Source organism: Quercus lobata, chromosome 4, assembly GCF_001633185.2.
Source record: "Quercus lobata isolate SW786 chromosome 4, ValleyOak3.0 Primary Assembly, whole genome shotgun sequence".
NCBI classification, from domain to species: Eukaryota; Viridiplantae; Streptophyta; class Magnoliopsida; order Fagales; family Fagaceae; genus Quercus; species Quercus lobata.
In genome coordinates, this window is record NC_044907.1 from 59121883 (window position 1) to 59138078 (window position 16196).

General features: G+C 38.6%; 1 protein-coding gene and 1 pseudogene across 1 annotated transcript; one reads left to right on the plus strand and one right to left on the minus strand.

The window, feature by feature from the left end:
- Positions 1-9394: 9394 nt before the first annotated feature.
- Positions 9395-10432, plus strand: LOC115987774 (annotated as a pseudogene).
- Positions 10433-12773: 2341 nt separating this feature from the next.
- Positions 12774-14651, minus strand: LOC115987103 (delta(8)-fatty-acid desaturase 1-like). Its single transcript, XM_031110566.1, has one exon. The coding sequence runs from the start codon at positions 14290-14292 to the stop codon at positions 12949-12951; it is 1344 nt and encodes a 447-aa protein (XP_030966426.1). The 5' UTR covers positions 14293-14651; the 3' UTR covers positions 12774-12948.
- Between the last annotated feature and the right edge of the window lie 1545 nt (positions 14652-16196).

Here is a 16196-nt window from a genome sequence, read left to right on the forward strand (position 1 = left end):
GGAGGACAACGTGGAGGTCGGTGGAAATGGCATTGATTTTTTTGAGGATGGTGTAACTGTCGAACTGGGAAGCTTCCATGATGGACTTGTTTCTAGTGGACCAGATGGACCAACCAGCTACGGGGAAAAGGATGGGCTAGGGGATGCTATCCGGGGTTGTAAGTTGTTGATGGGGCGCAGTCATGCTTCGTACCCAGTCCAAGGTGGAGCTGTATTGGAAGCAAAAGGGGATGGTGCCGAAAAGAGTAGTCTATAAGGGGGTAACTCGGGGGCAATCTTTGAGAATATGGAGCATGGTTTCTGGGCTCGTGAGGCAGAGGGGGAAATAATCATCATGAAGAATGTGCCTAGAGTGAAGATGAAATTTGGTTGGGAGTCTATCATGGCAAGCCAGCCAAAGGAAGGTAATGATTCAAGGTAGCGTGGGGATCTTCTAGAGCCATTTCCACGGACGAGTTGCATGGGTGACAGCGGAGTTAAGGGAAATGGTGTATGTTGAGTTGGAGCTGAACATGCCATTTGCAGAGAAGTTCCATGCTAGAAGGTCGTCTTGATCTGTTGAGAGGGGCTTGGGAGTGGCAAGGATGGTGTCCACGACGTGTTGGGGTAAAACGAAAGGAAGGGTGTAGAGGGACCACTTCCCCAGGTGGTCCCATACCTCCCTAACCCTTAAGGTGTCACCATCCCTGTTTAGAGGTCCATGAATGAAACCTCTAAGAGGTCCGTAGCCCGCCCAGTTGTCATGCTAGAAGCTAATGGAATTACCGTTACGGATTAGCCATCTTGCACCTTTATCACAAATGGCTTTGGCTCGACAGAGACTAGCCTAAGTGGAGGAAGCTCGTTTGGGGGGAGAGTCATGTAAGAATATTTTTTCTTGAAAATTAAAGCATGCAAGCTTTCCGGATGAGTCCGAATATCCCAAAGGCATTTAGCAAGAAGGGCTTTGTTCCTAAGGATGCTTGTTTTGATGCTTAGACCACCCATGGCTTTGGGAAGGGTGACAGAATTCCAACTCATGAAGTGGATCTCTCTTAGTCATGGAGTCTCCCCATAATAAATTTTTGTTTATTTTGTCAATCTCTTTGCAAACTTTGGAGGGGAGCATGGTGCTGTGCATGATATGCGTGGGAATGGCGGTGGTGATAGCCGTGATAAGGGTAAGGCGACCAGCAAGGGATAGGGCCGTAGTTTTCCAATTGGCTAGTCTCAAGCGGAGCTTGTTAATAAGGAAATTAAAGGCCTGGTGTTTTGCTTACTTGTGAGGATGGGAATGCCAAGATATTTCCTAAAGTCGCTGCATGCTCTAATACCGAGCTCTCTTTCGGCAGCACTAATATTATCCGGCGAGGTATGAGGAGAGAAGTAAATCCTAGATTTTGAGAAACTGATTTTCTGCCTGGAAAGAGAGCAGAAGTTATTAAGGGTGCTTTTAATGGTCTGGCATTTCTGTTTGGTGGCCTTGGCAAAAAGAATGAGGTCATCCGCAAAAAAGAGATGCGAGAAGGTTGGGTCGTCTATCGAAGTTCTAATCCCTGACAATGAGTGCGCGTCAAATTCATTAAGGATGAGACGGGCAAGATATTCCATATAAAGGATGAAGATGTAAGGGTGGAGGGGGTCTCCTTGTCCAATGCCTCTAGAAGGAAGGAAGTAGTTCAGTATTTCCCTGTTTACTAGGACTAAAAGGCTAAAGGTGGAAATGCAGGACATAATAAGCTCGACCCAGTCCGTAGGGAAGTTGAAGAAGCTTAGGATATGCTTTATGAAACCCCATTCAAGTCTATCAAAGGCTTTTTCAAGGTCGATTTTGAGTGCCATGAGGCCTTGCTTGCTCTTTGAAATGGACATGTTGTGTATAAGCTCCTAAGCGATAATAATGTTGTCGTTGGCCTTTTGGCTAGGGATGAAGCTGGCTTGGAAGGTGTGGATGAGGTTGTCTGGGTGAGGTTTTAATCTCTAAACAAGGACTTTAGTGATCGTCTTGTAGATGGTGTTGCAAAGATCGATGGGGCGATATTGGTGAATGGTTTCAAGTTTGCCAACTTTGGAAATAAGGCAGATGAGGGTGGTGTTCAGGTTGGGTAGGATTTTTCTAGCCAAGAAAATGTCTTTTATGCGAGAAGTGATGGAATGACCAACAATGTTCTAAAACCTTTGGAAAAAGATGGGGTGAAAGCCATCCGGGCTAGGGGCTTTTTGCGGTTGAAAAGAAAAAATACCCTCTTAATTTCACAGCCAATGACCTCTCCTGAAATGGCTTGGAGGCTATGCGGAGGAATGGGTTGGAAGTTAGGAGGGGAGATGGTGGTGATAGGGACTAAGATAGCTTCTGAGGTGTAGAGCTTAGAGAAGTGGGCAAGGATAGAGGACTTAATCTCCGCTGGATTATAGGACTAGTTGCCCATTGTATCTTTTAAACACTAGATTTTGTTGCGGTGTCTGCGACAGATAGTAGAAAGACAGAAGTAGTTCGTATTTCGGTCGCCTTGAAAAGTCCAGTCGGTTCTAGACTTAAGGGCCCAAAATTCTTATTCAAGGCGAAGGACTTCACCCGAAAGCTTTCTTTCTAGACTAAGTAGGGAGTCATTGTGGTTGGACCAAAGAGCTTTTGAATGCCACCTAGCCGAGATAAGAGTCTTTTCTTTTTATGAAAGATGTTGCCAAACGAGTTTCAGTTCCAAGACTTGACCCGCTGAGTGAAATCCATAAGGGCAAGAAAAATATTGTTAAGGTGTGCATTCCATGATTCTCTAACGAGGTTTAGGAAAGAAGGATTGTTAAACCACATCATTCCAAGATGGAAGGGGCGAAGGCCAAAGTTGAAAGCAGTAGGGTGAGTGTCAATGAGGATAGGGTGATGGTTGGAGGAAGTCCGGTGAAGATGAAGAATGGTGGTTTCATCATAGAGTAGCTTCCATTTGGGGTTGGATAAAATGTGGTCGAGGTGTTTCATGACCAGACCAGAATTTCTTTTTTTTATCCAGGTAAAATAAGGACCATTGTATCTGAGATCGAAGAGGTTGCAAGAATTGACGAAATCATTAAAAATGGATAAACGTCAGTGGTTGGGAGGGGAACAACTAAGGCTTTCATGCTGGGCAAGGATCTCATTGAAGTCCCCAGCAAGAAGCCACGACAATGGGGGGTTGAGGGTGATGGAAGAGAGTTCATTCAAAAGAATAAGACGATTATCTAAATCCAAGCTAGCATAAATGGCAGAAAAAAGCCAAGAAGAGAAGGGGTTAGCAGGACAAACCTAGACAAACACGTTGATGGCTTGCTCTATCACTGAGAGGATATCGAGCATGACGTTATCCTCATTCCAAAGCACCCAGATGCCACCATGGAAACCTGAAGCGTTAGAGCAACACACATTGTTAAAACCAACCGAGGAGTTGACTTATTCTGCACGATGTCTAGAAATACAAGTCTCCATGACAACTACTGTGTTTGGTCTATGATACGACAAAGGTTGATGAAGTTCCTTCAAAAGTTTTGGCTCCTCGCTCTTCTACAGTTCCAAACGAAGATCTTCATTGGAAGGTTACTAAAGGGGTTGGTCATGTGGACATGACCGGATCTCCATTCCAGTGGCGCTGGCATTAGAAAGCTTTGCAACTACAAGTTGAGAAATAGGTGATGAGTTATATTGAGTTAAGGGATGTTCATGTGGGTGTTGATTGAAAGCCTAAAGCACAAGACTTGGTGGCTGATGGTTATCACTGCAACTGCCTCTTGTCTTTCCATGAAGGGGAAGAGAATGGGCAAGATCTCTAGGGATAGTATGGTAGTCGAAACTTCTTAGGCTACGACATCGTTCCTTACAAAAGTTTGGTTAAGGTGGGCCAGAGAAGGGTGAGGAGAGAGGTGGGGTGATAGCTCGTGGGCCGAGGTTGCGGGGTGGAGAGATATTGTTGGAGAAACTAGGGCCAAGTCTTGGGAGAGTGGAATTATCGCCCTGTAGACTGGGGTGTTTGGAGGTTGTGATGATATCTTAGTTCTTATGGTTCGCTCTAGTTCCTTTTCGATGTGAGTCCAGAACTGATTCGGACATGTTTGGATCCATCTTAGGAGATGGTTCCCTATCAATCTCAAGCGACCGTGGGAAAGGAGTGCCCGGTAGTTCTGGGTGCTTGTGTTGAAGAGGTTCAGAGGTTGAGGAGGAGACAGGTCCATCAGGAAAGGCAGCAGGAGCAAGAGATGAAGGAATAGGTTTTGGGGGGGGGGGGGTGAGGGTGTTTGTTGAGGTTAACAGGAAGAGGGGGGGGGGGGGTGGGAGATTAGCATACTTTCCGTTGAGAAAGGAAAGCTTTCCATATCTGTGAAAGAATGGGACTCAGTATTGACCGAGGAGCTGACAGAAGCGTTCTTGGAGGAACCGTTAGTGCTCGAGGTTACAGAGCGTGGACCGTTGGGAGGGAAAGGAGCGGGATCCTTGGAGAAGGATGAGGCTGCGTCGGGGTGAGGTTGGAGGTGATTATGGAAAGATTTTTCAAATTTTGAAATAATGGGGATGGTAGACGCAGGTTTTGTTGTCTTTTCAATTTGGATAGTGTGGGCTGTAGTAGGTGCTGGTTGGGACTTTTGATGGAGGGGTCCCAGCATTGTCACTATCCACATGGGCGTGAAGATCAAGGTTGAGGGACGTGTCTGCATGGTTTCTCGGTTCCTGTTCACGTACAGCAGGCATGTTGCGCGTGTTGAGACTTGCGGGGGGTGCACATGGGGCCTGTGAGGTAGTTTGGGATTATAGGGGTTTGGCCGGCTATTGATCGAAGTGTGATGGTGTTCTCTGTTTGCGAGACTTACGGTTTCTAACAATCATCCATTCCCCAAAGGGATTGGTGGCAGTTTGGTTGTGGGTGGGGTCGGGGGTAGGAAAGGGATGAGGGTTGAGGATTTTGAGGGGGAAGAGGTCGAATGACCGATGGACAGCTGGAGACCTTGTGTCCCATGCATCTGCATTCAAAACAGATGGTCGAGACGCCTTCATATTGAACTGGTTGGAGCAAGGAGCCAATATGAACCTTAGAAGTGAGTGGAGAGTCCAAGTCTATCTAGATACATAAACGTGCATATCAACCTTTGACATTATCAATGGTACGAGCATCGATCTTCAATAGGGTACCTAGCTAGTTTCCTATCCTACGGAGGATAGCGGTGTCGTAAAGCTTGATGGGAAGTTTGGGCAGCTTGGCCTAGACAGCAGTGGTTGTGAATCGAGCTTTTGAAGGTTGGAAACCTAGAGTCCATTGTCGGATGGAGAGAAACTGTTGGCCGATGAACCAAGGGCCTTCGTTAATGACCTTCCAATAATCCTCCTAGAGCTTGGATCTTATGAGGAAATAATCCAGGCCAAGGTCAATACATTAGAGATCGCCTTGCAGTTTCCAGATTGCTCTAATCTTGAAGTCGAGATACTTGAAGCCTAGGGACTTTCCAAAAGGTTTAACGATTAATGTTGATCTCCAAGGGGCTCGAGTTTGCTATTTTTCTTCATTGGAGAGGAGGATGGCTGGAAAGGTGTCGTCGGGGTCTTTATCTAGGTTAGAGCCCGCGTCCTCATCTTACAAGTGTAGGTTTTGGAGCATGTGGTTTTCCCAGTCGGGGGAGAGATGAGTGAGGGAGTCTCTGTAGGATTTGATGGGGCATTGGGGGCAGAAGCTAGTATCCGTGGACTTACGCTTCTTGGTGCTTTGAACAAGATGATCTGCTTCTTCCGTTGAGCGAGCAGGTGAGGAATCCTCAGTCTCCATTCCGTGAACTTAGCAATCTTTACTAAAAAAACGAACAACTATGATAACGTATACATTACATTAATTTAGCCAATTTACTCCTTGAACTTCACACTTTTGCCAAATTAAGGCATTTTTTAGTTTGCTGTTAAAAGTGACTCACATGCATACGCATGTGCAATTAAATTTCCAAAAACAATCTTTTCTTAAAAAAAAAATCCAAAAAAAAAAAATGCTGACATAGAAAGGCTACAACATCACTAGACTTCGTGGTCCCACCGCCATTTGTTTTCACCAGCGATCTCACCACCCGGGTAGAACCTGCTTACGGTTGCTACCAATTGGGCCATAACAAGAATGTTGGAAATATGTGCACAAATCAGGCTTATAGATTTTTTTTTTCCAAGGAAGTTTATTATATGTGCATGTGCACATCTCGGGGTTGGCCATGTAAACACCATGATTCTAAATATATTTTATTTTATTTATTTTAATGGGGTGATTGTTTAGTATCAGTGGCAGTGCCACGTTGGACTCAGGGTGTTCCCAGGAACACCCTGACTTGAAAAAAAAAAATATATATATATATATATATATAATAATTAAATTTTTTTTATTTGTTTACCCTTTAAAAAAAAATTAGGAACACCCTCAAATAAATAAAAAAAAAATTCTACTTTCAAGCAAAACAAAAAAAAAAATTGTAGCAAAGCAAGCCTAAAAAAAAGCCCAACATCAATCATAAACGTAAAGCAAACCTAATCTAAAGAAAGAAACAACCCAACAGATGGTAAACAGGTAAAGAAAACTCATGGATTCTCAAAAAAAAAAAAAAAAAAAACCAAAACCCAATATACGAGTCTGGTGATTTATCAAATGGTAAAGTTGAAGCAAAAACTGAAATCTCAAATCACTAAATCAGAAACCTAACCTAAAGATAAAAAGGTCAACAGAGCAACGTTGCAACACAAGCCAACAGATGGATCGAGCATTGCCGCATCAGAGATTGGTCAGCCAACACAACTCGAGCTCCAACATAGAGCACATTGCATTGGGATTCGGGTATCGGAGATCACTCACTGGATCGAATTGGAGATTGCCAATTGGTCACGTCAGCGTCACTGTCACTCGCTCGTCGCTCAGCTTGGCCTCAATTCCTTTGGCACTGCCCCTTAGCGACTCAGCCTCAGGCCTCCCTGCTCCCTCAACCTTACCCTCAAGGTATTTCATCTTTACTAGCTTCTCTCTCTTTTTCTCTTTGACTCTCTCTCAATCTTTCTCTCTTTATCTGAAAAATGAAAATGAAGATGTGAAATGAAATTACTCAAATGAGAGTCTCTCTCTCTTTATTCTTTAAGACTTTAACTTTATCTGATTCTTTTGAACTGTGATTGGCTGATTTAGCTTTAACTTTATTAATATTTTGCCCCTTGTTTTTGACTTTTTGGCTTTATCCGTTGGTGTGGTGTTGGTGTTGGTGAGATACCATTAATTGTCATTTAGTGATTTGTGATTTGTGATTGTGAATTTTTTTGATTGACATCTAGCTCTTGTGATTAAGGGCCATGTATGATGAGGCTTGTCTGTTGAGTGGGGTGGGGGGTGGATGGGCACATGGGGCTGGTGGGATATTTGAATTGGGGGAAGTAAATGCACATGGGATGTGTGCTAGTGCAACTAATAAACAATAATTTAATTAACCAATAATTATTTAAGGGAAGCAACTAATAAATAATAATTAATAATTTAATTAACCAATATATTATAAAAGACAAACAAATTAAATTATGTTAGGCTAAATAACAATTAATAATTTTATAATTAATGAAATAACAATATAACAAATTATAGTTTATAAAAGACAAGCAAATTAATGAAACAACAATAATTAATAATTTTATTAATATTTCAAATAAACTTATAGTTTATTGTTTATTCTTTTATTAAAATTATGGACAAATATTTGATAAGAAAACCACGTACCCAAGGAAAAGTTGATACGTCTAGCAAAGTTCTATCCATCTAATTTTCTTGAGACAGATATCTTGGCACTTGACTCTTAACTTCAAAATTACATTTTTGATATGCGCAACAATGACTTGTTTTTAGAGCTTCAAGGAGTTGGTGAAATTGTTGAAAAGTTAGTGAACACAGGGAAGCATGAGACTTATCCATTAGTCTATTTGCTTGTGAAGTTAGATTTGACCCTTCCTATCGCTATTACAACAGTAGAAATAAGTTTTTCAGCAATGAAATATATAAAAAATGAACTGCACAATCAAATAGGAGATCAGTGGATGAATAATTGCACGGTTGTGTATATTGAAAGAGATGTAGTTTATAGCATTGATAATGAAACTATTATGCAACGATTTTAAAATATGAAAACTCGTAGAAGACAATTGTAAACTTTATATATTTATGTATTTGTTATTGTTATCAATATATGAATTTCTCTTTTTATTAGATTGTGTAATTTATACTTCTCTAGGAACATCTTGAGAAAAATTCATGGAGCCGCCACTGTTTAGTACGCTGGTAGTGTTTGTCATTAACTTTATCCTACAGGATTTTGAGATGGCAAATGTGATTTGATTATAGCTCAAATAGCAGATCCATTCCTCTGTTTACTCCTCTTATTCTTTTTTATTTTTTTATTTAATTAATTATTGATTGCCTACACAAATGACAAAACGAATGATACGCTTTGGGGATGAAGGATCCAAGTGTTGTTGTTGTCGAAAACTGCAAGCGGTTCGGAAGCCAAGGATAGTGGTGGGACCATGAAGTCTGGTGATCTGTCTTCTAAGTATCTCTCTGTCAATGTTGAACCCAGTTTTCTCCCTCTCTTAATCGGTTTTGGTGATGCTGCGTGAGTGCCATTAGTCACTTTTAATGTCAAATTAACAAATGTCTAACAATTTGGAAGCGTGAAGCTCAGGGAGTATAATGGCCACTACCTCAAAGTTCAAGGGTCTCTTGGCATTTTTCCCTAAGAAGTTTGAAGGTTTTAGGCACCCTTCACGTTAGGAGAAGAAGATTCTTGACTAATTTTTATTAGAGCTTGTAAGGTGCAAATTGGATTTAGAAAATTAGAGCAGGAACTATATATATCTTCTAATATACTTCGAATTAAGAAATCTCATTATACTAGGAAAATATGACAATCGTGGAGGACCATGAATGAAGCTGGCAAGTCACTACCTCTGGCGTGATGTGGAAAAACGCTGAGGACAACAAACCTTTCTAAGGTTTAAGATGACCCAATCTAGATAACTCCAAATCAAAATTCAGGATATGGAACTTACAATTGGCTAATGTTGGAGACAAACAAGATGTGACATAATCAACTCTTCAACCACAAAAAAATTACACTTAGTGCTCACACAAAAGCAAAGAAATGTGACGATCTCAAAAGAATATGACACATGAGGAGGGCCAGAATAGTCTCCAATCTACAACTCCGTGTACGTGTAATAAAGATTATTAAGATTAGGGAAAATAAAATGATGTGAAATTAAAGTAACCCTTTAGCCACGCATTCCTTAATTATCGTTATTAGGCCATCAATCACCTATAATAAGCATGCATTACTCACTCTGCATAGTGGAGCAAAATATAAACAATGCTAACTAAAAACTCTATACAACTTCAAAATGGCATTCAAGTCACCAATTTCAGTAGCTTTGCTCTGCTTAGTAATGCTAGCATTGGCAATGGGTTCCAATGCTGGTGGAATAGCTATATATTGGGGTCAAAATGGGAATGAAGGCACTTTGGCAGAGACTTGTGCCACAGGAAACTATGAATTTGTGAATATAGCTTTTCTACCCACCTTTGGAAATGGTCAGACTCCTATGATTAACCTTGCTGGCCATTGTGATCCATACAGCAATGGCTGCACTAGCTTAAGCTCTGACATAAAATCATGTCAAGCCAAAGGCATTAAGGTTATTCTTTCAATTGGAGGAGGGGCAGGGAGTTTACTCCCTTACCTCTTCTGAGGATGCTAGACAAGTTGCTACTTATCTTTGGAATAACTTCTTGGGGGGACAATCCTCCTCTCGCCCACTTGGTGATGCTGTTCTGGATGGAATTGACTTTGATATTGAAGGAGGCTCCAACAAACATTGGGATGACTTGGCAAGATACCTATCTGGATACAGTAATATGGATAAGAAGGTGTACTTAACTGCGGCTCCGCAGTGTCCTTTTCCAGATGCTTGGGTTGGAGGTGCCCTTGAGACAGGTTTGTTTGACTGTATCTGGGTCCAATTCTACAATAACCCTCCTTGCCAGTACACTCCTGGTAGTATTAGCAATCTCGAAGAAGCATGGAAGCAGTGCACTTCAGATATCCCTGCTACCAAGATTTTCTTAGGGCTACCTGCTGCTCCTGCAGCAGATGGAAGTGGCTTCATTCCTGTAGTTGATCTCACTTCTCAATTGCTTCCAGCGATTAAAAATTCTCACAAGTATGGAGGTGTTATGCTATGGTTCAAGTATTACGACGATCAATCTGGATACAGTTCTGCCATCAAGAGCCATGTCTAAATATCAAGATCACTATTTGAGATTCCTATTTAAGTAACTTCCAAGATGGAGGGTTTATGTCTCTTCCATTAGTGTTCTGTATGGATGTATGATTTATAAATATTATGTATAAAAAACTAGGGAGAATTGTGTGTTCTTGGTACATGTACCCTCCTTCCCTTTGGTTTTTCTTGCAGTCTTGATGACATGCTTCATTAACACCCTTCATTTTCCAAAACTTTATTTACTATGACTACCAAGTTATCCTAATTATAGTTTTATACTCGAATGATCAAATACAGTTTACATAATGCTCCATATAAAAAATTTAAATTATTTCATATGAATGTAAATTGAAAAAATAACATTTAACTGATGGATTAAAAAAAAAAAATCAAAATCATATATTTGAGAAGTTCAGTTGCATATTCAACACAATCCCTCTGCAGGCTGATATTTTTTTTGCTGATGAAACAAGTTTTTTTTTTTTTTTAGTAGTTGACAACATAAGACTAATAAAAGAACAGTTTATCATAATATGTTATCAAATTGATGTTCCTATTATCAAATTAATTTTTAAGATAAGACGGAGCAAACAAGAGATGGCAATAAGAGAGTCAAAATGGCATCTGTTGATGTACATAAACTAATAACTTACAATATTTAATTAATATTAATGCTACAAATCCTAAATTTGTACTAGGAAAGGAAAGGTTTTTTTTAAACAATTATTATATCGTGAAGGAACAAAGCCTCTGTGGCATACACTTTCTCATATATATACATACATACATATATATATAAAAGCTGTTCATTGTGATTTAGATAATGAATTTTGCACAAACATGAGTTTTTATACAATCTCACACTATTAATAAAGGATGCGGGTGATTATACTATCAAGAGAGGGGTGGAAACTAATGTTGTCATACATTCTAAGGAGATAACAAAACAAGTCTCAGCTCACCTTTGGAAAAAAATTGGGAGGAGGAAGCTTCGCTTAATACATGGAGGTGATTGTACAAACGGGAGGAAGTGAAGCCATTGCTGTCATACATCCTGATATGAAACAAGTCTCAACTTAACTTTGGAATAATTTAGGGAAAGAATTGAGAGGAGGAATCTTCCCTTAATGTATGGACTTCATGAACACAACAAGCTATGTAAGAAATTATTTTTATTTGAAATAATAATAATAACAATAGTTTTTTTTTTTTTAATAAACAGTAATACTTATTAGAATACATAAGAAAATAGTAATATTAGGGTTTTAAACTGGATTTATAATACATTATATAATGAGAGTATAACTACAAAAGCCTAACCTTTGTAGTTGTAGACTAGGGTTATAAACAGCGAACACTAGACACACATAACCAATGTGGAATAAACATCCTTTTTTTTTTTTTTAGTAAACAGTAATACTTATTAGAATACACACAAAAATAATAATATTAGATCTATCTAGAATGCCAAGTGTATAGTTGGAAGATATTTTTGAATGGCTTAAGAGAAAGATGTATCCTAAAATGGACTTCAAAATCAAAATTTCCTTAGGGTGTATAGTGTACTGCAATAAAAAGGTTTTTCACTGAATTTGAACTGAAATTAACAGATAATGATTTTTTGGGAATTTCTTAAGTTATACATCCAGATTCTGCATGAGGGAGAAGTCGTGGTTAGTTAAAAGTCGTTATTCTTACATAACTTGTTATGTTCATAAAGATTATGGTCCATGCGTTAAGGGAAGCTTCCTCCTCCCAATTTTTTCCCTAAGACTATAAGGGAAGCTTCCTCCTCCCACTTTTTTCCCTAAGTTACTCCAAAGTTGACTTGATACTTATTTTATATATCTCTTCCAGAAGTATATTAGCAATATCTTCACCTCCTCCCCTGTTTGTACGTAAAGGGAAGCCTCCTCCTCTCAATTCTTTCCCTAAGTTATCCCAAATGCAAGTTGAGAATTGTTTTGTATCTTCTTAGTATGTATGACAACATTGGCGGCTTCCACGTTCTTCTGATCATACTATTAGCGGAACAACTTACCTAACGTATGGAAGTTACTATACAAACAGGGGAGAATGTGAAGGCAATGCTGTCACAAGTCGCAACTAACTTAGGGAAATAATTCGGAAGAGGAAGCTTCCCTTAACATATGGAGGTAAACAGGATTGGAGGTGAAGCCAATGCTATCATACATCCGATGCAGATATAATAAGGAAAGAATTGGGGGAGGAAAAGGAAATGCTTGATAGGAGATATCAATCTTAATATACAATTTAATGGAAAGATCTCAAGAAATACTGTTAAAAGAGGATGATACCAACTAACCTAACCATCGATATTTATATGATTTCCTATAAAGAATCTACACATCTGGTAGACAGGTATATACTACAACATTAATATTTATTTATATTAAATTCCAACAAAATGAAGAAATTAATATCAAGCATTGTTTAACACCCTGTGCCGAAGGAAATAAAATCAAACAATATTACAAAAAACAAAAATCTGAATCTTAAATTCAACCATAGTATGTGAGATATAATATAAAATTTGGAAATAACAATTATCCTAATGGTCTCAAAGTCAAACCATGAAATTTTATGGAAATAGCAAGATAAATATTACAAAGAAAAAGGAAAAAGGAAAAAGGAAAAAGATGTTAGTAGCCTCAGCCATGAGTATTAACAGCCTCCCACACCAAGTTCTTAGGGACAGGGCTGGTCAAGTCACGAGCCTCCTGCGCCGCTGACTTTAGGGTCCTGATGGTGGATGCATTGGCCGCCCAGAAGGACAAACTTCTATAAGGCAAGTTGTGCTTCTTGCATAAATCCCTCACAACAGGAGAAATGTTCCTTAATTGGCACCGCGGTAATCGGGGGAACAAATGGTGCTCAAGCTGGAATTGCAATCCACCAAAGAACCAATCCATCCAAGAGGAGCAAGATATATCAATAGTCCCATATGCCTGCTTCTCAAACCAATCATTCCCATTTGGTAGTCCAACATAAACATTGGCAGAGAAATGATTCAAACAGAACTGAATGTGTTGGAGGGCTGTAACAGCAAAACTTGCCAACACGAACATCACCCTCTCTGGCCAATTGGGTAGACATGAAACAAGGAGAGGAAACCAAGTCCAGAATACAAGAAGCCCCAAAAGGTTCATAACTCTATGAGGGACCTTCCTCGTAGAGAACAATAACAAGAATGTCTGAATAAACAAGTTGACCCTTCCACCGATCATAACTGGATAAAATGTGAAATGCTGGTAACTGACTAGGAACCTAGCCACAGGATCAAACGTCAACTTCCTCCCATAAAAGCAAGATGTGATAGAATTAAACAATTTTGATGACACGGCAAAGACTGGAATATGTTGTAGATCAGGATCATTATCAAGACTATTGCAAGCAATGTGGTGGGCATTATGAGTCCATTTCCACCAAGCAATGCTGATCCCAGTTAAGCAATTCCCAGAAATGAGTTGCACAACTCTGTTGTATTTGGGACTTGACATTACTTGGTAATGCCCAGAATCATGACCAATATAAGCACTTTGAATCCAAAGCATACCCAACAACATACCACAAACCAAATGAACCAAAACACTCTCACTCTTCAAAACACCATAAACAACAATGGAAAGCATTAAAGCAACACATGTTAAACAGTACAAAGTTCCATGTCCTTTATTTTCAAACAAACCCATTTTGGCGATTTCAAAATACAGCTTCCTGTAGTCGTTGGACACCTCTGAAACCTTGAAATCTTCGAGGTAATACCCAGTAAAGAACTTGTCAAGATATTGCCAAGCAGTACCAGGATGGTACGCTAAGAAAGCATCAGTAACATCTTGCCCAGCCAAATTGAGAAGAGGAGTGTCTCCACCAGGGTGCTCCTTAACCCAATTAGACACATTGTAAACTTTCCCCTGGATAGAGATCCACAGGTCCCCTGCCTTGTTGTGCTCTCTAAGTTCAGCAACAGTAATGAACTTTTTCTCAGACCCCATTTTTGATAAATAGAGAAAAAAAAAAAAGATTCAAAATGCAAATCCAAACAATGGTAACAACAACAACAACAACAACAACAACAAAAGAGAAGAGAAGAAACAAGTGTGTATAAGCAGAGAGATCTAAAAAAAAAAAAAAAAGACAAAACAAAATCAAATCTAAAAATCACCTCCCTTTTGTGAAGATGGGGTTGTCTTTTTTAGATGACAAAAACCAATACAAACCAACCCCACTCACAAGGGATATTGCAGATTTGATTTAGTTTTCAAGCCTCTTCCAATTTTTGCTCGCACTCTGTCTCTCCTTTTTTTTCTTTTTCTTTTTTCTTTTTGAGAAAATCTCTTCCGGGTATTCTAAATATATATAAAATAAAAGGGTCTTAATATAGGACTAAAATGAGCGTACGAAGAAAAAGAGGTTAAAAACTTTTAAAAAGAGATATTTATTGTTAGGTTATTCACTGGAAAGCGGGCGAGTAAAGCGCGTTGGTTTTATATAAAAAACGCTTGGAGGAGAATATTAGGTACAGCGTAAGGTCGTAAATGTTTACGTTTGGAATTGGTAAATTACGAAACTGTCCTATACTTTATCGTATAGCTTTCGTGTTAAATGACGATTTTGTCCACTCATGAGGTGTGGGATCCAGATGGACGGTTTAGATTACAGTGCAATTGTGGGGACAGTGACAGACATTTTTCTTGGTGAAGGCTTTTTTCTTTCTTTTTTGGAAAGAGCGTCGTTAAGCCAGCCGCACATGGCATGGCAATGGCCACACACATCTGCTCGGATATCGAATTTTGCCAAACAATACTCCTCTTTTTATTTTTTTAAACATTTTTCTTTTCTTTTCTACTATTTATTTGTTCGGATGTAGTAAAAGGTGGTATCATGATAAGGACTAATCAATTTTGCTGCTAATAATGAATTGCTACAGCTGGACATAAAAATTTTAAGAAAATTAAAAAAAAGTACGAATAAAGTAGCAAATACCCTTGCCTTTGTTTACCAAAAAAAAAAAAAATACCCTTGCCTTTGCCTATTCTCTCTTATTTTTCTGTTATGGTAAGCGATATCGACAAAGTAAGAATATCAAAATTTAGCTACAAAATTGATTGTAGTCTAAAACTATAATCTTATTCAATATCTTTTTATTAAATATGAATTTTGACAAATTCACTATTAGATTGTATTACAATTTTTTTTTTTTTTTTTTATATTCATACTTACAAAATTTCTAAAAAATTAAAGATTAATAGTTATATTATCTCTAAATTATTTAAATTGCAAGTTTTTATAGTTTAAAATTATACAAAAAAATATAATTTTTAGATCATATAGTAAATAATACTCCCTTCGTTCCACTTTTTTTGTCCTCTATTCCATTTTAAGATGTCTCAAAATATTGTCCTGTTTATAAAAATAAAATTCATTAATTTGTTAATGTTCCTATTATACTCCTATTAATTTACTAATTCAATTTTTTGATAAATTTTTTTAAGGGTAGTGTTAGAAACTTATACATTTTTAAAAGGTAGACAAGATAATATATGATGTTCTTTTAAAAAGTTTGACTTTTCAAATAGGACAAAAATCTGATTGGCACAAAATTTGACATATGTATTAAGATCGTAAAAACATGCAATTTAATGGTTAGATTTTCGAAATATGTTGTAATGTTAGTGATATTGAGTAAGGTTGTAACCTTAGACTACAACCAATTTTATAACTAAATTTTATTGAGTAAGGTTACAGACAATTTTCTTGGTGAAGGCTTTTTTCTTTCTTTTTTGGAAAGGGCGTCGTTAAGCCAGCCGCACATGGCATGGCAATGGCATACACCACACACATCTGCTCGGATATCGAATTTTGCCAAACAATACTCCTCCTTTTTTTTTTTTTTTTT

Bases quoted from the DNA above. Each gene is read 5' to 3' on its own strand.
- LOC115987103 (XM_031110566.1), bottom strand. From the start codon at position 14,292: ATGGGGTCTGAGAAAAAGTTCATTACTGTTGCTGAACTTAGAGAGCAC.